We start from the raw sequence: 27,751 nt of genomic DNA, 5'->3' as shown, positions 1-27,751 counted from the left end.
AGGGGGCTCCGTCCGCCGGCGCACGTTCCAGGGGAACCGGCGCATGGAGACGCTCTGAGCCACCCGCCTCGACCGGGATCGAGTCGGGGCCGTGCCACGAGTGTCGGGGAGCGCGGCCTCGGCCCGGGAGTGGGGGCGGCGGCCGGGCCCTGCGGGCGGCGTGTGCGGAGGCCGCCGAGAAGATGCCGCACCCACGCGTGACCCGGGAAGCTGCGGGACGGCGGCCGAGGAAAAGCCGTTCCTGCCGTGGCCTCCCGCAGCCGTGCGCGGAAATGTGCCGCCAGCGCCGAGCGTCCGTCTGCAGACGGCTGACCCCGGGTGACCCCGGGTGACCGCGACCGCCGCCCCCCGCGCGCGTTCCCGGCCCCGCCCCCTCCGCGCGGCGGAAGCGGCCCCGCCCTTCCGGCGGTTTTGGCGCGCGCTTCGCCGCCATGTCCCGCCCGGGCCCTGCCGATCCCGGCGCCGCCGTGGAGCGCCTCTGCCGGGAGCTCAACCTGGACGCGGCCAGCGCGGCCGAGGCGCTGCGCGACTTCACGGCGCTGCGGGGCACCTACAGCCTGGAGGTGAGCGGGGCCGGCCGGGCGGGGGCGGGCGGGCGGGCGCGGTGTCGCCCCGGCCGAGCCCGCGGGGCGCGGCGCTGCCCCGGTGACCGCGGCGCCCCTGCCCGCAGGGCGAAGCGCTGCACTGGCTGGTCTGCGCGCTGTACGTCGCCTGCCGCCGGAGCCGCGTGCCCACCGTGGGGAGCAGCCCGATGGAGGGGAACGGCGTCTCCCTGACCCGCATCCTGCGCTCCGCACGCCTCAGGTGAGCCTCAGGTGAGGCCCGCGGGGCCGGCCCCTGCCCGGTGCCCCGCTCTGCCAAAGCCGCCAATCCAGTGCCGCTCCTTCGCTCCCAGCGCTGCCAGCCGCGGTGGGGGAAAAGCAGTAAATTCGCTTTTATTACAGATGGAAATTAAATGCAAATACGTAATTTCCAACTTCAGGCTTTTGGGAAACCGCCTATGTCGGACCAGCAGCTGTTCTACACCTGCCAGTTGTTTCTCTCTGTAGTTAATTTGACCACAAACACCTCGGCGCGTGCCATCCTGGTACAGCGTGTGTCTGACTCAGGATTCAGGCCAAATCCCGACGGAGTGCTGGCAGCTGCGGGTTTTTCTGGGAACACAGCACAGGTGATCACAGAATTCGCCTTCTGCTCCCCGTCACTGTGGCTCTGACCTGGAAACACGGAGCCGGAATGTTGTTTGTTCTATTTAAAGACCTGCTCCCCGCTGAGCTGCTGGAGGGGTGTCGGTTATTTACATCCCCAGCTGACAGGTTTTTGTGCAGGTAACTTTGACAGGCATCCGTTCTTGGCTTGTTTTGTTGCCTGTCCTGCCTCCACCTCAACACACACAGAGCAGCATGTGCACTTTGCTGTCCACCACTGCCCTGCTCTACACAGCCATGCTGGCAGCCTGCATGTCAAATTCATGTTCCCATGCCTTAAGGAGGGTCAAGGAGAAACCCCAGAGTGATAAAAAGCAAAAAGTTGATAACATATACAGTTTGGGAATCATATCAAAATAAATTGTAAACCTACATAGTAATCACGTCAGTCATTAAAGGAGTAAATATGTTGCATTTTAGTGTTTTAAAATTTTAGAATGGAAGTTAGTTAAAGCTCAAAGCAGACTTTTCTTTTTTCTTTTAAGTTTAATTCAGTTTTTTAGCAAAATGAAGAAATGGATGGACATGTCAAACCTGCCCCAGGAATTCCGAGAACGAGTTGAGAGACTGGAAAGAAATTTTGAAGTGTCAACCGTGATTTTCAAGAAGTTCGAACCAATATTTTTTGACATATTTCAAAACCCTTATGAAGAAACTTCCAAACCACATCGAAGCAGGAAACAGAGGTAATTGTTAGATTTGATCCAACTTTTCCCTGGAAAGAGTTATACCCAATATGAGTTTATGAAAATTAATTTCCAAAGTGATAGGGTCTCTTTGACTCTGAAATGCAATGAATGCAGAGCCACTCCTGATCCCGGTGGGTGCAGCTCAGGTCGTCTGGGCTTCACATCTAGCTGCTGTAACAGAGGAGGTGTCCCACAGTGGGAATGTCAAGGGTGTGGTGGGCAGTGGCACCATGAGGTGGGTTACCTCCAGTGTACAGTGGGATCAATTCCAGCGTTCCGCAGAAACAGCTGAAGTAGCACAGGAGTGTTTTGTCTTGGCACAGTGCTGGCAGTGGGTTGGGATCACACCATGATCCTTCTGCTCGGGGGCTGTCCCCTCCCTGTGACCTCCACACTGTCATGTGTTTGCCGTGGTCGCCAGATGAGTGGGAACACCAAATGGGAGGAAGTTACATCTCATGTGCTAATTTTTATGACAAATTTGGGAATGTGTGGTGTCATCTTGCACACACGTGTGGAACGTCTGCCTTACTGAAAGGAGCTTGTCCATGCTTCCCGCAGGAATATGTAGCTGTGACAGCTTTGTTTTGAGAATGTAACCTTGGGTCTGAGGGAACCAAGCTGTGGATCTGCAAGGTGGTTTTGTCAGTTCATGTGGGTTCTCTGGTTGTGAGGGTGGATAATTGTTCTGGTACAATGCTCCAGTGTAGCTCCACATCCAAAGGCAGAATGCAGGGGGAGGCGCCATGTTCGGGTTCCTTTCATGGAGCAATATTGGTTGGTGGCACTGTGGCTTTGTCTGCTGTTTGGGCTGAGTCATGTCTTCCTTGGTCTTCCAGCTCCATGGGCTTGGATAGTTCTGCTCCAAACAGGAGTCAGCAGCTGAGCTTTAGTACAAGCCTGTGATGAAGAGATGGCCGATGCTTTAGTAAAATATTTTGGAAAAACCATCACTGGAATATATATATTCTTTGTCACCTCCCCACCTATGGCTGCAGGAGGGTTCTGTGGGAGGCATGACACCAGCAGAATAGTGTGGCAGGATCAGAGGCCAGAGGCAGCCTTTGGCTTGGGAACAGGGTCGAGAACTTGTGGAGGTGTTCAGGACACTGCAGAGCCAGGTCGGGCACTGACTCTCAGGCAGTGAGAGCTGAACTCAGGACATATAGCTTAGACTGTGCCCTAGTGTGGGATTAAGACAGCAGCTCCAGCTGTTGTTTTGAGGAGGGGAATGGAATGAAATTTGTACTGTAGAACAAGGTTTGGCTTCCTGGAACTGAAGAGTAACTTCTTCCCTCATTTTTCTCGTTGACAGGCGAGTGCCATGCAGCATCAGAGATCTCTTCAACTTCTGCTGGACTCTCTTTGTGTACACTAAGGGTAGGCTGCTTGCCATGCCTGCATGGTTTGTATACATTCCCAGCTGTGAACTTCTGTTGTGTTGCTTGACATGATGTGCTGTCTCTTAAAGGTAATTTCCGTATGATTGGAGATGATTTAGTAAATTCCTATCATTTACTTCTGTGCTGCTTGGACCTGATTTTTGCCAATGCCCTTTTGTGTCCAAACAGAAGAGATTTGCTAAATCCATCATTTAAAGGTATGGTGGGGACAGATTATTTACAATCAACTGTGCTTTGTTCTCTTGCCTCATTTGAAATGAAGTTGAAGGTTGGTTGTCTTCCCCCTCCTCCTGGTTCCCAGGCTTACCAGTGGAGTTCTGCACTCTGGAGATCAAAGCCTCTGAAGATCCTCCCTGCATCATTGCCATGCTCTGCGAGCTGCATGATGGGCTCCTTGTGGAAGCAAAAGGCATAAAGGAGCACTACTTCAAACCTTACATTGCAAAGCTGTTTGATAGGAAGGTACATCTCGCGAGTTTTATGAGCATATGGTAGTCTCAAGACTGTTTAAGTTCTGCAGGTTCCAGAGGAGAGAGCAAAGGAACTTGTTAATGAGCAAAGGAACTCAGGCTGGCTCAAGTTTTCTTTGCATTTTAGCAGGAGCAGAATTCCCTCACACTTTTAATGCTGTGTGCTGTAAGGTTTCCTCTGTTTCAGCTTTTTATGTCAGTGAAGAATCTTTGCTTTCCTTTCTTGGCAGTGTGAAACTGAGTCGTAAAGGATGGTGTTTTCCTCAGGCAAAAAAAAAGTCATCTCTTTGTGAAATAATTGTATGGGATGTCTGTCATGGGAGTGTGGGTCCTGCTGCTTGTCTTGAAGTTGAGCAAAATGCTTTGGAAGGAGAGGTTAAGGTTGCAGATGTACAAATTGTCCTGGCTAGTTCTGATCCTGGAAATGCTTTCCAAGCTCTGTGGAAGCTTCTTTGTAGTTGCTCATCAAGTCAGTCCCTAACCCAGCAGTGGACAGATGTCACATTGCAGGGCTGGCTCTGAGCAGTGAATTTGTCTGGAGCTTGGATCTAGTTGGGCTTTGTACTCTGTCTTGGTAATGGTGCTGTAGCCCTTTGGTCTGGGCAAAGAGTCCAGTTATGCACCTACATCTCCTTTCCTTTTTTACTAAAACCACCATGCCCTCACACTTGAAACAGTTTTGATTTTATTATCTAAGATATTTCTGCTTTTTATTCTTAGATCTTAAAAGGAGATTGTCTGTTGGATCTTTGCAACTTTACAGAAAATAGGTAAGTTACAGATTTTGTTCTTAATCATAGGGCTTGGCTCATGCCTAAAGCAGAGGCCCTTTGTGTACTAAATCTCAGTTTTCATGTTCCTTTGTCTTGCCATATCTAATGGGTTTTGATTTATTTAAACATCAAAGCTGCTCTCTGGCCGAAAGGCTTTCTGGATCCAAGGTGTGGCTGATGTCAGGAGCTCAAGCTGCAGAGATTCTTTCTTGATGTCGGGTTTTTTGGTGCTTGCTCTGATTTTCTGGCAACTGTAACCTTTGAATTATGTAAAGCAAATCATAACCTTGTCTCTGAAGGTCACACGTGTTTCTAGACATGTATTATGCCGAAGTAGAGAAATCTCTAAATTTATTTCTCTATCTCTAATTGAGTGTATAAATCTGTGGATATGGCAGATGGACTCAAAAGAAGAGGAAACAAAATTTGCAAAACCACAAAAAAGAGGTGAACAGTTTCTGTGGGAGGCAAGTGTAGTTGTTTCAGAAACTTTGAATTCACCTCTGAAAGCTGCTTTAAATGCAAACTATAAAAAATACTTGTCAGTTGTTTTTTTAAATATTTTTTTAATTACCTATTAATTTGTTTTTGACTTTTGTTTGTGAGCTTTTAACTTGTAGCTTTGCTTTGGGAATTTTGTGCAAAGACTCAGTTGATTAAACAATGCAGATAACACCTTAATTTAGATATAAACTAATTTCTTTGATCATTGAACATTGACTTTCTCTTAGTATTTTTACTTTAAAATTAACAGTGTCCCTTCAGTAACACTATCAGATGGAATTGTACAGCACTCCCTGTAGTGTCTTTTTGCAGTAGTCTGACACTTGTAAGCATCTCAAGGGGTTTTTTGTCCAACTTTACACAAACCTTTACTTTTTCCTAAAAGACATGTGCCAGCTGAACATGTGATTCACTCAGGTTTCCTGTGGGATCACAGAGTTGCTTGTGTCATGAATACATTGTTTAATTTCATTATTATATGTGCTGGAACTGCATTCCTGGCCCAGCTACAGGCAGGATTATTGATGCAAGCCATTTCTGATTTTCATCCGGAAGTTCCATTCTACTTCCAAAGGATATGTTTAAAACTTTGCAACCTTAGTGGGATTAAACATTCCTTTTTTCCAGTTGAGTTTGCTAGAATAAAGAAAATTAAGGATTTATTTGGTCTCACATGTCAGTGGTGGTTTTAGAAATAAAACCCAGGCAGGTAACTCCTCACTTCCCCGTCCTCTGCACCATTAGGAAAATTGTGGGCTACAGAGTGGCAAACCCAGAAATCCAGCAGAGTGAGTAGGGTGCAGTTCTCCTTGGTTGCTCTGTGCGTGCACAGATTTAACCTCTGACCAGCTGAGCACTTCCAGACTGGTTTATTCACAACTGGTGTAAAAGCAAAACTGGTTTTTCTCTCTTCCTACTGAGATCCAAATGCTGGTGGAAGAGTGATTCTTGCAGTGATCTTGGAGAGGTTTTGAGTCCAAGGGCAGGCAGGGATGACCAGGGGTAGGTTGCTCAGGGAGGTGGGAGTAGCACTGCTCTCTAGAACATGAAACTCTGACCCTGTGTTGGTTTGGGGTTGCACTTGTGATCCCTGGCGCACCTTCTTTGTTTCTTCAGCAGTTAAACCTTTTGTATCAAACCTGGGCTTCTCTTTCAGCAAAGCACTGAATAAAGAGTATGAGGAGTATGTTCTGACTGTGGGTGACTTTGATGAGAGAGTTTTCCTGGGAGCTGAAGCTGAAGAAGAAATTGGCACTCGAAAATTCCCTCTAGATGTGCCAGGAGAGAAAACGGCAGCAAGAGCTCACATGGAGTGTCATCTGCAGCAGCATTTTGAAAAGGTGATTCATTTAACATGGCAAGCTCACCTGAAGTTCTTCAAGTTTTCTCATCTTTATACACTCTTTGGATCATTGAGGTGACTTGAAATTTCTTCTTCCTGAGAAGAAGATGGTGAATACAGACTTCAGTGTTGTCTTGCTAAGGAGAAAAGGTGGTATTTTCTTTCCTGTGGATTTTTTCAAATAACTGTTCCTTAAACAGAATGAGGACACTTTCATGTGTGTAGTCTGGTTTTGTCCAAGAAAAATCAGTAAGTAGTTTAAAACACAAATATGTAGTTCTTTGTTTTGATCAAGCTTCATTTATACCCCATAATCATACCATGACACTGAATTAATTTGTTTTCCCACTGTTTCCTTAATTAGGAAAGGAAAAGTCAGCTTTCCTACTCTTCTATGGAAAATAAGATTAATGTATAAACTTCAATAAAGTCTCTCTTCCTTACAAAAAGTAACCTATAAGCAGAGTTAATGTTTCAGTATGTCTAAAAATGGAAAAATATATTTGATGAAGTTGACATGCAGGAAAACAGTTGCTTGATTACTTTTTAATCTTAGACAAGGGGAAAATAGTACTCGCTATGTGAAAGAACCATATGCTGTTTGGTATACGTGTCAATTCAAAAATAAAAATTCTTAATCTGAGTTGCTGGTGCTAGAGTAAATTAATCATATGTCTTAGCTTTTTCTCCCAAATATAAGCATATTTCATATTCATGCAAATTAAGGACGGGAGTTTGGAATGGGTGTTATTGAAGCAGGGCTTCAGTTTCAGTAGTATAATAATATTACTGTTTATGCATAATAACTGCAGGCTTAACCTTTTCTCATTATTGGCCTTGTATCTTCATAATGTTGTCATTTCAGAGAATTAAATGCAAAGCCTTTATTTTCTCACTTCCAGAGAGCAGGATACGCATAGGTAAAGTGCAGTCCACACAGCTCCATCTGCTCAGTGCCACTTCGTCCTTTCGATGAAGGGAGGCCCATTTCCCAGGGAATGTTCTCCTGTGAACCTCTCCTGGGCAGCTCTGTCCCCTACTCCTTGTGTCACCCAGCTAATGCAATCAGGGACTGAGAATGGAAGCATGTGCTTCTCTTCCTCATGCTGTGTTTTCAGTGTTAAAATGAGCCTAAAAATTACAGGTTTTAAGATTTTAGGTCTTGTTTTACTGTGTTTTAGTTGTAAAATCCCTTTGAGTTTGTGGCTGCTCAAAGATTTGTTACATATGGAGTCCTGGGAAAAACTGCCTTGTTTTTTCGTCACTTCTGAGCTCACAGGTTTGATAAAGCCTTCACGTGGTTGTACTAGTGGTGTCATTTAGATATTTGAAAGAATTTTGCAGGATATGCTCATTTGGAAGGTGATAGTTGGCTGATTTCTATTTATTATTTTTCTCTGTCTGACAGAAAAGGTCATTTGCACCTTCAACTCCCCTGACTGGCAGAAGGTACCTGCAAGAAAAGGAAGCTACCATCACTCCTGTGGCTTCGGCCACACAGAGTGTCAGCCGTTTGCAGAGCATGGTGGCTGGGTTGAAAAACTCACCAAGTGAACAACTTACAGCTATTTTTGAGTGAGTATGTCCACTTCAGCTGCTCATTGACACAGAAACTCGCCTTTTGGCTTTTTTTTTCCTTCAGGGCAGAATATTTTGGTCTGTGCTTCTGTATTGTTTCTTGTTGTTGTGGTTTAAAAACAAACCAAGTAAGAAGCTCTAAGTCAGAAATAAAATTTAATGAGAAGAAAAGGAAAATAAAATAGAATAAAATAAAATAAATATAAAAAGAAAAACCAGTGACAGAGTCAGAATACAACCTGATCAGGGTGATGGAAACAGTCCAGACGAGGTGGTCTTCTTGAAACAGAAATCTTGTAGAAAGGTCTGGTAGCTCCGGTCCTCTGGGAATCCAGTGGGTGAGGGCTGCTTCTACTGTCCCAAATCCCAGCTTATATCCAGGTGAGAATGCTTGGCTCCTCCCCATGGGCGGAGCATCTCACAATGGGATGATGAGTCATGGAAGAGGGCCTTGATGGCCCATTAACGAGAGAGATAACTCCCTCTGGGAGTTATCTCTGAGTCATGCAAAAGGCATTGGTGGGCCATTAACTGAAGATGGTGATAGAATACATCCTAAACTACAACCCAGGACACTTGTTGAAGGATCTTCTGTTTTCTAGATGATCTCGTCTGGGGAAGGGTTGCTGAACACACACCCTGCCATCTGACTTGTCACCACCATTGTGTTAATGAAGCTTCAGCTTTTGCTGATGTTGATGTGTCTGTCTGCTTGAAAGCCAAATGCCTCTTTTATTTACATTTTAAACAAGTACTTCTCAACTGAAAGATGTGGTAATAACCATGTTGGCAGAGGTTTTGGAGGAGGGTAGAAGTGTTCAGGTGAACGCGCTGCAGTCTTTGCCCTCAGCTGGGAAGATAAAACTAAAAGCAGCCTACAGGCTGCCCATTTTTTCTTCACACTACTAGGTGTGTTGGTTTAACCCCATGGCACAAGGATGAGCCTTGTAGTGACCCTGGTGACTCACTGCTGACCTGGAATAGCAGCAGTCGTGTTTCACACTCAGGATGTTGAGGTGGCTGTTCCCTGAGCACAACTTCAGATTACTGCCTTCTTCCCTGAGCATAGCTCATAAAAAGTAGTAATTGAATAGTAAATACCTGTAAAGATGCTGGGTGTTTGCCTAATATCTTTCCAAGTTAAGATCCTGATGTATTATGGTATAAGGTCTCCCAGGTGTATTTTTACAAATCAGAATGGACATTTAGTATTAATATTAATGGACATTTAGCTTAATATTTGAAGTGCACAAGCAATGTTTTTTTTTAAAGTAATCATCATAAACAATTGAAAAATATTATTTACCATTCTCATCTTTGGAATTATACATATTTGAACGCTTTGCTAGCACTTGTTCTTGAAGAAGTTTAAACTTGTTTTTAGCACAGCTGTGCTCTGTGGGATGCATTTTTTTGAATGTTTCTTTGGTTGTTTTTATAAGAACTGATACTATTTATACTATTTATACTATACAATTAATGTGTCTTTAATATCCAATAAAACATGTGTTTGTTCCAAATAATAAACCAGACTGTCAAGAGAGAGGTAAATATTGAAATATATTTAACAAGAATTGGGTAAACCTTTGGCAAGAGCTGTGATGAGTACTTTGCTCATTTTGGATACAAGTTCAGCAAGCACTGGGGTATGTATACTGTGTCCCTGGAAGAAATGGAGGAACTGTAGTTCAGACTGTGTTAATATTCTGTGCTTTTCAGTATTTTCTTTTTCAAATTAAAATTCTATCGTAAAAACTTTGAAGTTAATTAGAAGACTTTGTTCAAAGAGAAACCTTAGCTGATTTTAGTTTGAGCTTTTCAGAGTAGTTTATTGTCTTAATTTGACACCAGCCACAGGCCACTGTCCTCTAAAACAGAGTTGCTGGAAAATTCAGAGGCATTCAGAAATAGCATCTCCAGCCAGAGATACTATGGCCCTTTTTTATGGCAATGAGAATGTGGAATTCATCAGTTCTCCCAGTCTTGGTAGGAAATAGAAAGATGCTGCTGCCTCTTCCCTCTGTGCTTTTCTGTGCTCCCTTAAACTGAGCCTGGCCTGTGTGGTGTCATGGATGATATTGATTGATTGGTTGCCTGTTGCAGCATCCTTACTCCTGGCAGGTTCATCTTTCTCCTCACTGTGCAGCTGTAGTTCTTGCTTTCTCCTGTGTTTGTTCCAGGATCTGCATATCTTCCCTGGCCCTGTTTGGAAGGGAGGACACAATACGTGTTTATGTTTTATGTTTTCCTCTGTGTGTGTTTTCCTCAGGTTCTTGCTGATGAGGAATGCTCAGTATAATTGGCTTGTCTTTTTATTTTGATTTTATGGTGGTTGTTATTTTTTGATTATTTTTTTTTAAACTGGATATTAATTTATGCAAACAAGGCTTTCTTTGCCTTTGGCTTCAGGTCTTGTTCCCGCAGCCCCTTGGAAAGCATCATGAGCAGAGTGAAGGAGATTGGTGAGACCTTCTGTTGCAGCTATACTCAGTCAACAGATGAGCAGCCAGGATCCCACATAGGTATGGAGTGAAAGGCATGGGGTGTTTCAAAATACTAAACCAGGGCAAACAGAATGCATATCTATACTGTTCTCTGTATTTAATGTAGTGGAGCTGATTTTATCCCAGGATATACCCAAGCAGAAAACTGCTGCTGTCAAACAGTACACTGTAAAGAATAAAAATCTATGGCTGAGTAAACCCAAGGCTGCAGTTCAAACTGGGATAACCAAGAAGTCATGGAAAAGCAACTCTTAACAAGTGTAAACTTGCATTCTTTTTAGCTTTAAAATTTAAAGGAAACTGAAAGCAAATAGGAAAATTATTATTCCAAAACTACAGCGCAAGAAGTTATTACAATAAATAATCCTTTAAAATATTTATGGAATTTTGTGCTGTACTTGGGACTAGTGGATTTCTGGAATCACTCGTGGAACCTTTTATTTTGTTTGCAAAGTCTGTACATATGTGAACTACTATTTTGGATGAGGACAGGTGCTGGTCAGTTTAGTCTTAACCCTGTTAATGCCAGTGGCGCTGGACTTCATCTCTGTTGATTTTAAATTTCAGATTTTGCTGTAAACAGATTAAAACTGGCAGAGATTTTGTACTATAAAATCTTGGAGACTATAATGGTACAAGAAACACGGAGACTGCATGGGAAGGATCTGACAGTAAGTAAAGAACCAGTGAAATATTTGAACACTTTCTGTAACTGTTTCTTAGAGTTTATCTTCAGGCAGGTCCAGAACAATGCACTGTAAAGCACCCTGTGTATATTGTTAATACTAAAGAGAGGAAATACACTGGAGCTGCCAAAATGTATTTTTCTTCTACTATTTAAACCAGTATAACTATCACAACTAAACATCTGAATTTGCGTTGGCTTCTAGAATCACAACTTTATAGACAGATAACTTTTATTCTCTTCTTCATCCTGTGAGCAGTATCAGTACTTCATGTTAGACAGCACTGCATTTGCTCTGCTTTATGATGCACAGCAAGGAGACCAGTTCATTTGTCCGTAGCATGTGAAATGTAATAGTTTTGGTGTTGTTACTCTACTTCTGGTCTCCTCAACTTCCCTGTAAAAAGAAGGTGGTGGATGGGAAGAGAAGCCAGCTTCTTTCCAACAATAAGCCTATGTAGTGTTAATGCCACAAAATTCCAACTTCTGTTTCCCAAATCTGAGGCCAATGGCATTTTCTGTGGTCTCTCCAGGCTCTCCTGGAACAGGATCTCTTCCACCGCTCCCTCCTGGCATGCTGCTTGGAGATTGTGCTCTTTGCTTACAGCTCCCCTCGCACCTTCCCCTGGATCATTGAAGTTCTTGACCTCAGGCCATTCTATTTCTATAAGGTAAATAAACACTGACTTACAACAGGATCTGTATTAAAAACGGCAAGTTACTGGATTGAGAGTCAATAGAGGTTGATGCTCTTCCTCCCTAGGGAATCAGGTAAGACAAGGACTGACTATGCTTTAGGCCTATTCTAAATGCTGGCTGCCCTGAAATGTATTATTTGGAAGGTGTAATGCCACAGCTGAAGCTGAAATATAAAGAAAAAAAACATTTTGTAAATGATACTGATCTGTAACATACTGCTGATCAACTTCTACTAGACTAAAGCCTTCAAGCATATATTTTGTTGATATTTATATTTATTGACTTCAGTGTAGTTCTGAAATAGCAGATACAGATCTGAAATGTTGCCTTTGGCCACTACTACTTATCACAGGCTTGTTTTGCTAAGTTGGGGGGGGTTTCCTTTATGTAACAGAACACAGAATATTTTTCTAATACCAGGGTGTTCTCTGGTTATGCTTTATGTTTATTTAACCACATTTCCCCCACTTCCAGTGTAACTTGATTTTTGACTACTTCAATCCTTTTATCACCTATCCATATGCTTCCAGTTTTTGCTGGATGCCTTGCAGCTTACTGGAGTTAGTTTAGAATAAATCAAATAGTTCTGTTTAGATGACAGCAACCAAACAATGGAAACCTTTGGGAAAGCTGGTTCATATTCTATCCTTTGTTTTTCCTTTTCTCCTCATCTGTAGGGCAGTACTGGAGCTGTAGCAAATTTGTCAATATTGCTGTGGCTGTTGGTAGCCTCCATCAAAACTGGTGAACATCCAACTTTTTGGAACAGATTTCTATTTGATTTGAAATTTCTCAGCTATTCAGTGTATATTTTTGCAGCACTCTTATTTGGACAAAAATTGCCATTGCAAAGGTCTCACACAAGAGAGACTTGTGATATTTGTAACTTTGTTCTCTGGTATACCTTTCGTAGCAAGAATAACTGAACATATCAGTTGGTCTTCCAGGGAACTTCTATGGCATTTCCATCTGTAGAGGTTTAGAAAAACAGGCTGAATGCTCCTCTGACAGGAATAACACAGGGTGGATCTTTTGTTACAGTATGATACTGCAGAGGATCAGTCAGCTATGTTCAACCCCCATTTGTCCATGTTAAGGGTTCTGAATGCTTCCTAAATTAAACTTTAAAACAGTGGTTTTCAGCTCCTCATGTTATGGGCTGCTTGTTTGCAAGGAGGGAGAGCTGAAATGCTGGGGCTGTCACATCCCCTGCTGAGCAGCTGTAACTCATCACATCTCCCAGGGAAGTGCTGTGTGTGCCCAGTTAGCAGTGGTGAGAGAGGGCCCTAAAAACCCCTGGGGTGGATCGTTCTGCACTGATGGCAAATCTACTGTGCTCTTCCAGCTCTGAGGTTGCTTTGGGAAAGGGATTTAAAAACAGGGATCAGAAGAGGGCTGGGGAAGATGAAGATGCGAGGAGGAGGCTGAAGCTCAAACTGTGTTGACGTTTTGAACAGGAGCTTGAAATAAATAACAGTTTGATGGTGTTAAAAATGAGCAGGGTGGCATTGCTCTGTGTGTGTGTCATTGCCATCAGGTTATTGAAGTGCTGATACGGTCTGAGGAAGGACTTTCCAGAGACATGGTGAAGCACCTCAATAGCATTGAGGAACAGATTCTGGAGAGCCTGGCCTGGACTCGGAACTCAGCACTCTGGAACGCACTCGAGGCCTCAGAAAATAAAGTCCCAACCTGTGAAGAAGTATGTGATCTCATTTCTGTTACTGGGAAATTCATGTTCTTTCTCTCACTCGTTTTATACAGAAAACTGTTCAAATGAGACCATGACTGCAGAAAATCTATTAATAGATTGTCACAAAGAAGGGGAATTAATTTGTTATCTTACACTGACATTTCTTATTTTTCAGGTAATATTTCCCAGTAATTTTGAGGCCAGCAATGGAGGAAGTGGGTTTGGGCACTTGCCCATGATGCCATTATCTCCCATAATTCATCCTCGAGTGAAAGAGGTTCGGACAGATCTTGGTGGGACTTTAAGACGAGGTATGTTCAAGGCTTCTGGTATTATTTGAATGTGTGAATTTGGGGAGAGGGGTTTTCAACATCTTTGTAATTGCAAAAAGCAACCTTGAATCTGAATTGAGTGTTCGGAATCGTGAAGTTTATTTGATCAAGCAAAGGTCTAGATGCACCCAGTCAAATCAGTGCTGTGACTCGTTGGCAGCAGACAGTGGTGACTGCTTCCTTTCTGGACTGGAGTAGGTTTTGCTGCTGGTGTGATGCCAGGGTGACCTTACTCTCAGGTGGGTTGTCATCTAATTACTTATTGTCCATTGATGTTTAAATTTTTTGAACAGGTTTTGTTTCGTTGTTTGGGGGTTGTTGTTGTTGTTGTTGTTTTGTTTTTGTTTTGTTTTTTTTTTTTTCTTTCTGTTAGTTTATGCTCAGTGAGATTGACTGGATTTTAGTTAACCTTTTTCTTTTAATGTAATGACAGAGCTACATTTATTCTTGCTTCCTGCAGAACTATTTGTACCTACAGTGTTCTGTCCTCTGAACAACTGCTCTTTGCAGATTCCTGGATCTCACACAGAACTGTCTCCTGACAGTGAGGGTGCAGAAGCAGTGCCAGCACTGCTGTTTCCTTTGCATGCTTCTCTAGTTAGGAATTGCTGCTTTCATTGTATCCCAGACACTGGTCTATATGTTCTTGCAGGTGCACCATGGACTGGTGGTCCATGTTGTCTCGACTTGTGTCATGTTGTCTCCTTCGGTGTTTGCCTGGCAACAAACAAGACTGTTTGGTGGTTTTTCAAATACTCCTTAGGAAGGGGATGTACAGCCAGTTGCACTAAGTGTTAGGGTTCACTGACGTAAAAGGAACCAGATTGATGATGGTGTCTTATATATGGGGAAGACTGTGTGAGACACAGCTTTGTATATGAGGATATGGCACTAGAGGCTTCTCCTAAATTCAGTGGGAGGATGGTGGGGGTAGGAAATGTTTATTTATCTTTGGTACCAAGAGAACCATCTTGGCAGTTAGAAGTAAGGTCTCAAATCAATCTTCCTGGACAGTTATCCAGATAATTTCTGATTCATGGGAAATAGGAAACTGTTGTCACTCTTATTGTCACAGACTACAGGAGAAATGCAAAAAAAACTCGTGAACAGAAGCCTGTATGTTAGTGCTATGTACTTCAGGCTTACTACTGGAGTAAATGTTTGAAAGCAGCAGAAAAGCATGAGAGGAACTGGGGGCTGTATGAGGGTGGAGTCACCTGACTGGGGGCAGTTTAGAGAGAGTTTAAAAGCCAGAACATAGGGGAAACAACATGTCCAAGGAATGTGGTCAGGGTTCCTGTAGAGGAATGTGTTCACACTTGCAAATACTACTAATTGCTAGGCTAACTGGAGTAAGTAGCTGTGATCCTGTGTGTTCCTCAGTTTCTGTGGATGAGAGTGGCTGCTCAACTTCCATGTGATACCTGATGGCAGAACTGCACCGTCTGGGGTGACTGCAGGAGGAGTCAGTCAGACTATAGATCTTGTTCTTATCACCTCAGAACAGTGAACTCTGAGAGCAGGCCTGAGCTACAAGTGATCCCTGCTGGTGTAGTTGGAAGGTATCCTTTCCCTTTTTCTGCAGAAGTATTTCCACTAAGCTGCTGTTAAGGTTTTGTTGGGTTTATTTTTTCTTCCTTGACATGCCAGACATGCAGCCATTGTCTCCAATCTCCGTTCATGAGCGCTACAGTTCTCCTACAGCTGGAAGTGCTAAGAGAAGGCTCTTTGGAGATGACAGCCCCAAAGAAATGCAGATGGAAAAAATCTTAACGAAAGGAACTAAGCTAACGATTGCTCCAGCATCAAGCATTGATGCTGAAAACGTGTCCGTGTCTCCTGGCCAGACGGTGCTGACCATGACAACCCCTACAGGACCAGGAAAAGCAAGACAGAAGGTCACTATCCCACTGCATGGTAGGAATTACTGCTGGTTTTCATCTCTACTAGGATGTTTTATTTGCTCTTAAAATATGCTTAGACCAACCATCCATCTTGAAAGTGTATTGCTTTTTCTTTCTAAAAAAACAGTTACTTTGTCAACAACAATTGTGTTGGTTTGAAAGACAGGTGTCTGCCAAGGAAGGTGGGCACCTCCCTTGGAATAAAGAATATCCTTTCCCTCTGAATTATTATAACTTTGTAATTACGGGGCTTTCAGGCAAAGATATGGGAGAAGGAATAGCAGTTCTTTACGTGTGTGTCTGTGTGTGTATAACAAGGCAAACAAACAACAACCCCGGCAGCAACACCCAAGAGCCCAGAGCCCCAGTCCCAGCCTTCTCCCGGCCACAGGCACCTTCCCCTTTGGTGCAGTTCCGGGCACAGCCGGCAGGGGCGCTGCTGGCTCCCGGCCGGGCAGGGCGGGTGCCATGATTCCCCCGCGGCTGCAGGGGGCGCTGTGGCGCGGGCTCGGCCGCCCCTCTCCACACGTGGCAATGGCGGGGGGCTGGCGGAGGGGATGGACAAGGGCCTTCCTTTGGGAACTCACGGGCAGCAGCCGCTCCCGGTGCGCCTCTGGATAATGAAAGGAGCTGCAGCGGGAACCTCAGGAGCAGCAGCTGGAACGGCAGAGGCCAGTAGATCCCAAATTAATGAAGGAAATGTAGCAGAAACTCCACAACTGCAGCAGGGGCTGTGGGGCATCTGGAAGGGCAGGGATGGGGGCAACAGTGTAGCAGGGCAGAGACCCGGTGGGGCTGGGCAGGGCGGCAGCCAGCTGGCACAGACAGGGAAATGCACCCTCTGGGAGAGGGTTGGGGGTCAGGGTCCCAGTCTTTTCCCCTGAGGCATACAAACAGACGGCAAGGGTCCTTTCCAATGAGGCAGGGTGCCAATAAGGCCCCAGTTCAGTGGCTGCACTCATGAGCAAAGGCTCACCCATGGCAGGAGAAGCAGTGCCAGGCTGCGCTCCGGCAGTAGCAGCAAACTTACCCCAGTAAACAGCGAGAGAGGGCAAGGAGCCGAGCCCTGCCCTTCACCACCCAGCCAATATCTTGAAGTATCTTCTCCCTTCCAAAGAGAAAAGCCCCCAGGTAGAGAGTAGCCAGCTGAACCCTTCCCCACCCTTCCCCTGAGCTGTGGCAACTTCTTTTGTCTCTCCTAAGTACAATATTTTTGTCTCTTGGCAACACGTGTGAGAAAATTCCCTGAGAGAAACAAAACAAATGGAGCAATCCTAAGCTCCAACAGCAAGAAAAAAGCTTAAATTTATATTGACATAATCTCCATGGAGACATCTGATTCCTGGCAAACACACTGAGGATTTCTCCTCCTAAAGAAAAGATCACGGAGTTTGTGCTCCTTCTAGTTATACCTCACTTATTAAACAGTACTTTGATTCTCAGCTCCATTAATGGTTTACTGCAATTTGTCTTAATTTGGTCTGTTATAATCTCAAAAGGCTTTGGAACATCTGGATAAGGGTTACATGTTAAGAGTAGTAAAGTACTATGAGACTTCTGTTTTGTGGAAGTTGGGTGATTATCAGGCTTGCTAGGGTCTTGAAAGAAAACTAGAGTGGCTGGGTTGTTGTAAAAGTCATTTGTTGCATGGCTAAAAGATCTGTCTCAAAGGTGAAGAGTTCAAAGGATAACAGTCCATGCTATTATGCAAAGCTGTTTGGCATAAATTCCCCATGTCCCACGTAGAGGCAAAGCAGTGGCCCCATCAGCCACAGCATCCTCAGCATTCTCTAAGCAGTGCATTTTTATTCTTTTTTTACCCAATCAGCTACAAACCCTGTTTGTACTGATTCTACTACTCTCTTCTTGGACCTATCCAGGCCTAGCACTGATGTACTAAAGTGGTTGTAATTTCTTACACAAATCTACATACATAATTCTGTCTGCCAGCAATGCTACATTATGTGTTGTAATGTCTAGGGCTTAGTTAACTCTACTACTGAACTTTAAACTAGGCTTTATGGCATTTCTTACTCATTTTTTCCTATCTAATACAGGCTCTTGATTTGCTTAAGGCACTTAAAATATTCTCTACTTATTTAAAACTAAAACTTATATTTATACCTCGTGTCTGCATGGATTTATGTATTTTAGCTTCTCTAAAGGTTTTAATTCAGCCCTCACATTTCTGACTACTTCTGAGCCTGTGTGAATGGGGCCCAGAGAGATTTGCATCCCAACAGGTGATACTTGACTATTTCTGAAAATGATACATGAGCAATGAGTTTGTAGCCATTTCTTGATTTAAGAATTTGATCTATAGTTAAAGATGAAAGGAAAAATTCTGCACTACTCACGGTTAAGGAGATTTTCAGCAAGAGATTTTGATTACTGAGGAAACTAATGAGGACTGTATAGAATATGCTGCCAGTTATGCAGAATAAGAATAATAAAAATTAAAAAAAAGAATGCTCACCTTGTCCCAAAAGAGTGGAAACCCAAATACAGAAGTAGTGATGCTTGTAAACTTTGTACTTTCAGATGAGCTTTAGTAAAGGTCATTCGCATTCCTATTCTCCTTTTAAACCTTGCCAGAAATGTAATTTTTACCATTTCTGAGGACTCTGATGGACAGTCTTAGACTGTAGTGCAGAGGATGAGATAGCTTTAGTATCAAATGTTCAGAAATCACTTTGATTTGCTGTTTGACTTTACAGCATGAGGAGAGCAACTAGTTTATTTCTGAGTATGTGTATCCTCTCCAGGTATTGCAAATGACATGGGTGGAATCACCTTGATCCCCATTTCAATTAATTTAGGCCAGCCATGTAAAGTGGATGAGCAGGCTCCCTGCCACCCTCCTGGGAACCAAGCACAAGAAGTGCAGCTGCCAGCAGCCAGCAAACCGAAGAGAACGGGCTCCTTGGCACTGTTCTACAGGAAGGTGAGTGTCCTTACTCAGTACTGGTTTGAAGTAATGCTGCACTTGTGCTCATGGCCATGCTGGATCCTGCCTCCCATGACCTTCAGTCTTCATGTGCTTTTCCCTTGGCTCATGCACTTCTTACATACCTTGAAGAAGAAGGGAAAAGATATTGAGTGTTGCAGAGAGTCCAGTTTTTGCCTTTCCACCCATGAGACTTTTTTTTTTTTTCTCTTTAGTTAGGAGCTTCTATAAATAAATATCAAAAGCATACTCTGCTTCAGATTTTACTTCTCTTGGCTGTTTTGATTGCTCCACATTTGCAAGGGTTAGACAGATCTGACATGATTATCCTGTGCCTTGCTCATTCAAAGCTGCACTGCTGTGGATCCAGCATCTGGAGATGTTCCTTTGCCACTTTTAAGTCCACCCAGCAGTGCTGATCTTGCTGGGCCAGGAGCTCAGAAAGCAGTGATGAATAACACAGTAGCTAAAGGTTTCTAGAAAGAATGAGTTTGAAATAATGTAGGACTTTAAGTTAAGAACTTAATGTGTGTGCTTCAGAGAAACTTCAGATGACCTACTTCAGGTTGTTTTCATTTTCAGTGTGCGTTGTGTGAGGGGTATTTGGAGGAAATGGGATATTTCTGTCTAGATGACTACAAAGAATATATCCCTAAATTTGTCTCTCTCAAAAATATTAGATTTTTCTTATGCTGTTATTTTCTTACTAGGCAAGTTATTTTCAGAGGTTTTCCCCTTTGAGGGTATCTATATAGATACAACAGAACTTTAGAAGTTCTACCATGAACAATCTTTAAGGTACATCTTAATACAAAAAAATAATTTCTGGAAACACTTGTAAGTCACGTCCTTTGTCTGAACTATTGGTTCTTTAATTTTGCCAGTGACAGGCCATTTCTCTGAGAAAGGATTAAGAATTGATCAGCCACCTGCCAGTCAGGAATGTTGCATTTTGGAAGTTTTACTCTCCCCTGGGGAGTACTTCAAGTGTAGCCAGGTCTTCGACTAACCATGTCATAGCCAACATAATTCCTTAGTTATGAAGAAGAACTAAAACCTTGACTTATATTTGTCTTTAAATTATGACCTTCCATTTACAGTGGTCGTCATAATCACAATGATACTTTTTCCTTACTTTTCCTTTCTTGCTCCCATTCAGTAGAGCAAGTGAAAATGACACTACCAATTCCTGCTTTCCAGCATGAAGGAAGTACCTAGTTAGTTAGTGAGGGATATAGTATAGAAGCTATAGGCATAATGTTTTTAGGTGGATTTTCTGCAAGTATTAGAGATTCAATAGCTAAAGAGTGGACAGCTTAGTTTTTGAATCCCAGAATTCAAGAATGGTTTTGGTTGGAAAGGACCTAAAAGATCAAATCATTCCACCCCCTGCCATGAGCAGGGATACTTTCCACTAGACCAAGCCCTATCTAGTCTGGCCTTGAACACTCCAGGGACAGGGCAGTGACACCTTCTCTGGGCAGCCTATGCCAGGGCCTCAGCTCCCTCACAGGGAAGAGTTCCCTCCCAAAACCCCATCTAACCCTGCCCTCTGGCAGTGGGAAGCCATTGGTACCCTTGTTCCAAGTCCCTCTCCAGCTCTCCTAGAGCCCCCTTAGGCAGCAGAAGAGGCTTTAGGGCCTCTCTGGAGCCTTCTCCAGGCTGAGGAACCCCCACCCTCCCAGACCACTCTCACGGGAGCGATGTTCCTTCTCTCTAGTCATCTTTGTGGCCCTTATAGAATAGCTCTGCTTTGGCATCTTCTACTTCTGCAGGCCAGGATAAGCATGTTTGGCTTCACTCTTTACTGTGTGTCTTTTCCTTCCAGGTGTATCATCTGGCAAGTGTGCGCTTGCGTGATCTGTGTTTAAAACTGGATGTTTCCAATGACTTGCGCAGGAAGATATGGACATGTTTTGAATTCACATTGGTTCATTGTGCTGATCTTATGAAAGACAGGCATTTGGACCAGCTCCTCCTCTGTGCTTTTTATATCATGGCAAAGGTAATGTGTAGTTTTAAGAAATTTATGGAACCTTATGTTCAATTGAAAACATCAGGTGTGCTCAGCCTTTACGGTTTGACTGATTCATTCATGTCATATTACTGGGGGATGGGGAAGGTCCTTCCAAGAAGTGGATGAAGTCCCAGTATGGTTTTTCCCCCTGTTTTGCCTATCTTTGCTCACTTCACTGGCTTGTCGATGGAAATTCTCAAGAGTTTTTCTTCTCTCCTTGAGCGCGTTCACAGTGAGCACTGGGTGACACAGACAAAGCATTGTGTGGTCTTGTTGCCCTGCATTTGTTTTCTGTCCCATTTGTCATTTTGGCAATCTCTGTAATCTGAACTAAAAAGTCCATTACAGTTACAGAATTAGGCAGGTGCAGAAGTTTGCAGGAGCAAATTTATGTAAGATGGTTTGTGTTCCAAACAATCCTTTTAGCTTTTGATGATTCAGGCTGAAGAATTAAGGTAGTGGCCTGTTGTACTTAATTTCTTATTTGTCATTTTTGCCAGCTTGAATTTAAGGTGGTGTTAAACTGGATTATGAAACTGGACTATTGGTTTGACTCAGGCTTGAGCTGGTGGTTACAGTGTCCATCAAGCCTAACTCAGAGACAGAATTCAGGAGGCTGCATTACCTTTTCTTGAGAGCAAATGAAGAGAAGCACTATGTGTGGAGGGAAACTGATGTTTAAATTGTGACAACCTCTGCTCTTAACTGCAGCATGGGTTAGGCTCACCTGATGTCAATACCAATACCAACGCCATTTAATAGTCAGTGTTCTGTATTTTATTGTGTAATTTGTCAGTTGCTTGGGGCATATTTTATAATACATGCTTTTGAATGCTGTCTCCAGTGCAGTGTGAGGCCTGACAGCTTAGCCAGAGACATTGATACATTGTCTCCTGACTCCTAGTACAAAAACTGTTCCTGTCGGCTCTTAAAATTACAAAGGTATGACTGAAAACCAAAGCACTTTAACAAATGAGCTATTTTGAAATAAAAAAGCAAGGTGAAATTGCATGTGTGTACATACCTGCTTAATGTCTTGTTCAGGATTTCCCCACTTTCTGTTTAGAAAAGCTAAGGGATCCAGTTTCCAAATTCACAAAACACATTTTTGACTTATTATAATATTTCCTTTCTTTAATTTTAAGTGTCACTGGAAGAAAAGTCTGGAAAAGAGTAATGCATAAGTGTCATAAGCAACAAAAAGCTTTAGTAGCTAAGAAACAAGGAATTCCTGGACAAGAAAAATCGTTGTTGTTTTCATGGTCTCATCACCAGAGATAAATTTTAAAATTATGTATTTATAGTAATACTCCACAAAAAGCTACATACTGGACCTGAGCAGTCCAGCCTTCATGCTTGCACTTGGTCTTCAACAGCCTTTTCCCTTCCAGGTAACCAAAGAGGAAAGAACTTTTCAGGACATAATGAAAAGCTACAGAAATCAGCCACAAGCAAACAGCCATGTAAGTCAGTAGCATTGCCTTGACTTTCTGTAAAGCTCAGAGGTAGTTTTTGAAGTCCTTGTGCTCATAAGTCAAATCCTCTGCAGTGTAATACTTGTTCCTGTTCAGTTGGATTTCATCTACTTTCCTGGCTTCCTTGCTTTCCTTGATAAGAGTGTTTTTCCCTGGTGTCTTGTAGGTTTATAGGAGTGTCTTGTTGAGAAATACTTCTGATGATGGCCTGTTGGACAAAAATGGAAACCCAGATACAGAGATGAGAGAAGGTGAGTACAGCAAAGGAATCTGCTCTTTTTAATAGCATACTTGGGGCTTTCAAAGAACTGGACTGTCAAGTAATAAGAAGTGGAGTGAGTTTTATGGTTTTAAGTGTATTGAAGAAAAATAAATGTAATGTTGAAAAAGAAACCATCTTGTAAGTAGCTCTCCTGTGTATTAGATATAGAAAATACACTTCCTAGTTGAAAAGAATGTTTAATATAATTTACTTAAATTTCGTTGCTCAGAAGTATTTTCTTAGTATGTCAGTAATACTGTAGTTCTTCTTGGACAGCAACGCTGATAATAAAGAAGAATGAAGAGAAACAGTGCCTGGAATATTATGGTGGTCTATTCTGAAGACTGAAGTAGGGAGAACTTGTTTCAGAAAATAAAAATCTTAACTCTACAGGACCATCATTTTCTTATATTCAGGTTTCTTTTAAATAGATAATGCTTTCTCTGCTCTGGGTTAGAGAAGAAAAGGGATAAGAGCAGTATTTGAGAAAAGCATGAGAACTGTGCCATGCCTGTTTTGAGTGACATGTCAGGAAAGTGAGAGATCACAAGCCCATGTATGAACCTATGAGCAGAGCAGATCATACATGTACCCATGAGCAGATCTGTAGCCAGCACACACATGGAATTTAATTTGTTCTTTGGTGCAAATTTCCTCTGGGTGGGATTCATCTGCCTTAGTGAGTATTAGAGCCATTTTTAAAGGCCTGTTGAGGGTTCTGCCGGAGTCATGGAAAGTGCTGATCTCATCTAAATTCTGACACCTCCACAGTTACTGGATGACTTGGAGTGTCTGAAGTGACACTGGGCTCCAGTATTTTGTCAGACAAATATACTTGGTTATAAAGTTCTTTACTGGCTTTTCCTACCAGACTTACTTCAGTTTATGGACTGATATCTCCTTTACACAGTATTAACTCCTGGTCTTTTGACACCAGTTCACAGGAGCTGTGCTTGTGTTGTGAGAGAAGGAAGGCAGACAGACAAAGGAGTCACTTACGAGTCTCAGCTGGAGCTTTTGATGTTTGTCTCAGTGCACTGATTGCCAGAAACTTTATTGTGTGTTGCTCTGTTTTACCTGGTAGACAGCAGAATGGAGGAGACATAGAAGGTTGTATTCAACGCTTCAGCTTAATTAAGGGAGAGCAAACATTAACACTAACACAACACTTGCTGTGTGGCTGCAGCTTTTCCCACAGAACATGCCTGAAAAAATGATGTCATGACTGCCTTGGTGCAGATCTGAGTTGAGCACCAAGTTTTTCTTCAATAGCTGATCACAAGAAACTTTCAGAGAAGCCAAAAACTGGGAGCTATCAGACTGCTTAAAACTTAGTTTTAAGAGCAAGTAATGGCTTTGTACCACTCCCCAAAATAAGCGTGGAACAAAGGGTCAGTTGTGCTACAGTTTCTTGGTACAACTATTTCCAAGTTTGGAATAAAGGTTGATACTGGCCTTTTTAGCCATAACTCACAAGCCTGTTCACAGCAATTGGTAGCTCCTCCTGATGTTCATAACCACCTACAGCATACCCTGCTCCTGGCTCAAGCACATTTCTTGAATTATTCTCATTGACTGGTGAATTTATGGACAAGTTCTTGCCAGCTGGACATCATAAGTTCAACTCTGAAGTGCCTGTTTTGCCAATGCTGTAGTTTTGAAATCTGAAGCTCTCTTATTGATAGACTCATCTGTGAAAGCTGGCAGCTCCTTGGGACGGTCTGCAGCAGAGGACTCGAGTGAGTCAGGAACAGAGGAGAGAGGAGATCTTATTAAATTTTACAATGCAGTCTACGTAGGAAGAGTAAAGTCGTTTGCACTGAAGTATGATATCACAAACCAGGATCATGCGGTAAGTAAAGTATTTTGGAATTAATACTCAGTAATTTTTCCTGGCAGTTAAATGTATGTCAATAACTGTCTTGTCACCTGGCATGGATCAAGTCAGGTAGTTGGAGGTAATTGTATGAGCACTTGCTTTAACAGCCTTTTGAAAGAACAAATGCTGCTCAGTGCAATACCTATTTGCCTAAATGCCTGTGAACTGTCTGTGTAAGGCATCTGGAAGAATAATTCTGTTACTTGATCATTACTTGATCTGTTGTTTCACTGTCACAAGACAAATATTCTAAAGACCTGGAAGTGTATTAGTCTCTTCTGTGAAGTTCTCCCAGTTCTGCTCTCAGGATGTTCTGATGGAGCTGCTGTGCAGACATGTCTTCTCTCGCAGGTGGAGGCACCACCGCTGTCGCCGTTCCCCAGCATCCGCCAGCAGCCGGTGTCTCCGCGGCGCATCTCCCAGCAGCACTCCGTGTACGTGTCGCCTCACAAGAACGGCGCCTGCCTCACGCCTCGAACTGCTCTGCTCTACAAATTCAATGGCAGCCCCTCCAAGGTAGAGAGAACAACAAAGCTGAAAGCGATTGGTTTGAGAAAGGGTTAATTAGTCTTCTAATTGGGATGTGGTCCAATGCAGTTCTGATGTGTTATAATGAATCTCACTTTGCACTGAAAGGTAGAATTCTGTATGTAGACTTCATCACTCGGAGGTGCAGGATCACCTCTGTTGTTCTCTGATATTTCAGACACAGAGCATGTTTGACGGGGAGTCAGATGATGCAGTTTAACACATGGCCAGAGTGTTATGAGCCATGTGTAAATGTATCAATCTCTGAGGGTCCAGCCCTTGCAGATTGGCTTAAAATAATTTTAGTGAGGCTGCTCTTCAGAGATGTTTTGTGAAGTAAAAGGTTTAATAAATGAAAAATAACAAACGTTGCAGAAAACAAAAGAAAGGCCACGCACAGGTGTCTGAGAAAACCTCTGATACCCTGCTGGAAACACTCCAAAAAGCTCCTTCCTAAATACTTAATGTTTCAGGAAGGATAGTTTTGCTTGCTGCTAATAGGGAGTGGTACAGGATTTGAAGAACGGTGGCACGATCCAGCAGGCTCTTCTCTCTTGGCACTGAGCCAACCACTGTCAGAAGGGTATGGCAAGTTCTAGGTAAATTTTCTAAAATGTCTAAAGGTAAACTGAAACTTTATACAGAGATCCTCCTCAGGGGTGAGGGATGCTTTACTACAGTCAGAATAACTCATTATTTTTGTCTTGATTGCAGAGTTTGAAGGACATCAACAATATGATAAAGCAAGGTGAACACAGGAGTAAGAAGCGAGCAATAACAATTGACAGTGACACTGAATCCCCCTCGAAGCGACTCTGCCAGGAAAACGATGATGTTCTACTGAAACGTCTGCAGGATGTTGTCAGTGAAAGAGCAAATCACTAGAAAACTTCTGTTTTCTGTGGGATCTCTAAGTTACAGAGCTGGACACAGCTGTTGGTGCTGTTTATTTCTTGGTTTTGTATATAGACAATTGCCAAGTTCCTTCAAAACTGAACTTTAACGTGACTTCCACAGGGTGTGAAAAGTAAGAGCTATGTAGGGAATGCCAGTGATCTTCATTCCCAAAGATCACACTGTGCTATAACTTACTCTGAGCTGTTTTAGCAAAAGAGTGTTCTGTGAAAGCCATACTGCATGTTCTCAAGTCTCATATGGAGCATCGTGAGTACTGAGTGTAACTCAGCTTGTAATACCAGTTTTATTGTTGGAATAAGAGTGATAAAGTAATGAGTGGAATCAGTGAAGTTTCCTCAAGCTTTTGGTATTTGGAGAAGAAACTTGCGAAGTGCCTTATTTGAAAAGAATATAGAAGTTTACACATTATTTTACTGTGGAGTAACTGGAGGGAGAAGTTAATTATTTAGCCTCAGGAAGAGCTGAGCAGTTTTGAACTGTCAGAACTTCTTTTGAAGTGTAGGTTGTGAGATATATCTGTAGCTTTTGCAGTAATAAAGGCATAATCTAAAAATACAAGTAGTGGTGGCTTAGGTTGGGCTCTGGTAAAGCACTGAGATACAATTCTGTGAGCCTGAATTCCCTTTCTCTTGAGCCGCTAGTGCTCCACATTGGAAGCCACAGAGCAGCTTGCCCTAGAATGCTGTTCATCAGATGGCTGCTCACCCATGAGGAAATACAGTTACAGCTGAAATCAGCAGCTGGGGCTTGGCCATCTCAAAGCTGTTCAAATGCACAAATTCATTTAACGAATTCTATCTCTTATTTTTTCCTGATGACCTTTAGCCTGTTGTGTAGTATCTACACTGAGTGTAAGCCCACCACGTAAGGAGATGTATATGTGAGAGGGTTTATAGCTGTTGGAAGGTTTAGATTCATTGGAAAAGTATAAATTCCTGGATCCAATTCTTGTGACTGAGTTTTTAACGCTAAGGATTTGGTAAGATCTAGTTTACCAAAATGGAGAAAAGTCAGGGTTTACTCATTACTGTAAATCAGTAGTTTGATCTTATTTTATAATTGTATTTAATATTGGAGCCATAGAGAAACTTCTCAGCACTGTAATTTTCAGTTTCTGTGTAACTGAACTCAGAAAAAAAAAATTATTACATAGAACTTATTTGAGGGGCTCTGTTCCCTTCATTGGCTGGGTAGGTTAATATGTGCTCCATAGATCCATAGCTCTAGGGGAGAACAGTGCCATGATTTTAAGCAACCTCAGCCAATTAATCTAGTCAGCAGTGATAAAGGAGAAATTGATTGCTAAGTGTAGGTGTGCAGGGACACTACTCAGCAAGGAGTAGAACGTTTACAAACTTGGTTTTACATTGTTAACTACTTGAATATTTGATTTTTAAAAACTTTTTTACTTTCAAAAAATGGTGCTTGCCTATGGAGAGCTGCAGTATGAGGAAGTGGAGTAGGTTTCATGTAGATATTTAATTTCCTTTAATTTTATTCAAGTTTTAATGTTTGTCTTCAGATTTTGAGATAGAAAGTGAGGATTACAGCCTTTCTGGATATGAAATGTGTGGTTTGGCATGACAGCATCAGTCTTTCCATGGCATTGTGTGATGAGGGTTTAGGGTTAGATCTCCTGGAGATGTGTGCAGATCTCCTGGAGTCTCTGCTCCCCACACTGTTACTGCCTGTCAGAGGACAGTACACAGCTGATGGACCCAAGATCCTTATTAACTGTTGTTGGGTGTAGTGTTTCTTCATTAGGAAAATGAATGTACTACAACTAGATGCAGTTCAGAATTCTTTATTTTTTTTAGCTGATCTAAAAACTATTTTGGGCTTGTTGAGCAGCTAAAACAATAGCTTACATGGAAATTTTGTAACGGTTTCAAAGTGCCTTCCTATGTAAATCTGTATTTTATAATAAACAACTAAAAAGTA

The 27,751-nt window shown here is 42.8% G+C and overlaps 1 protein-coding gene across 2 annotated transcripts; it reads left to right on the top strand.

Moving 5' to 3' along the window:
* The first annotated feature begins 431 nt into the window (after window positions 1-431).
* Window positions 432-27,751, top strand: RBL1 (RB transcriptional corepressor like 1). 2 transcript variants are annotated; one of them, XM_066330496.1, is made up of 22 exons: window positions 432-563; window positions 671-804; window positions 1,694-1,894; window positions 3,213-3,277; window positions 3,369-3,497; window positions 3,602-3,762; window positions 4,491-4,540; window positions 6,204-6,387; window positions 7,798-7,964; window positions 10,377-10,489; window positions 11,039-11,142; window positions 11,690-11,827; window positions 13,393-13,557; window positions 13,724-13,859; window positions 15,531-15,797; window positions 18,550-18,728; window positions 20,560-20,736; window positions 22,140-22,211; window positions 22,390-22,474; window positions 24,171-24,337; window positions 24,716-24,880; window positions 25,607-27,751. In XM_066330496.1, the coding sequence occupies exons 1-22, from the start codon at window positions 432-434 to the stop codon at window positions 25,775-25,777; spliced, it is 3,162 nt and encodes a 1,053-aa protein (XP_066186593.1). In that variant the 3' UTR covers window positions 25,778-27,751. The 2 variants fall into 2 exon arrangements, with proteins under 2 accessions (XP_066186593.1, XP_066186591.1); XM_066330494.1 differs by lacking the exon at window positions 432-563 and having other exon boundaries at window positions 678-804; window positions 18,604-18,728.

The sequence above is a fragment of the Sylvia atricapilla genome, chromosome 16 (assembly GCF_009819655.1).
Source record: "Sylvia atricapilla isolate bSylAtr1 chromosome 16, bSylAtr1.pri, whole genome shotgun sequence".
In the NCBI taxonomy this organism is placed as follows: Eukaryota; Metazoa; Chordata; class Aves; order Passeriformes; family Sylviidae; genus Sylvia; species Sylvia atricapilla.
Note: the sequence above shows the minus strand (reverse complement) of the source record. Positions and strands in the feature narration are given on the sequence as shown.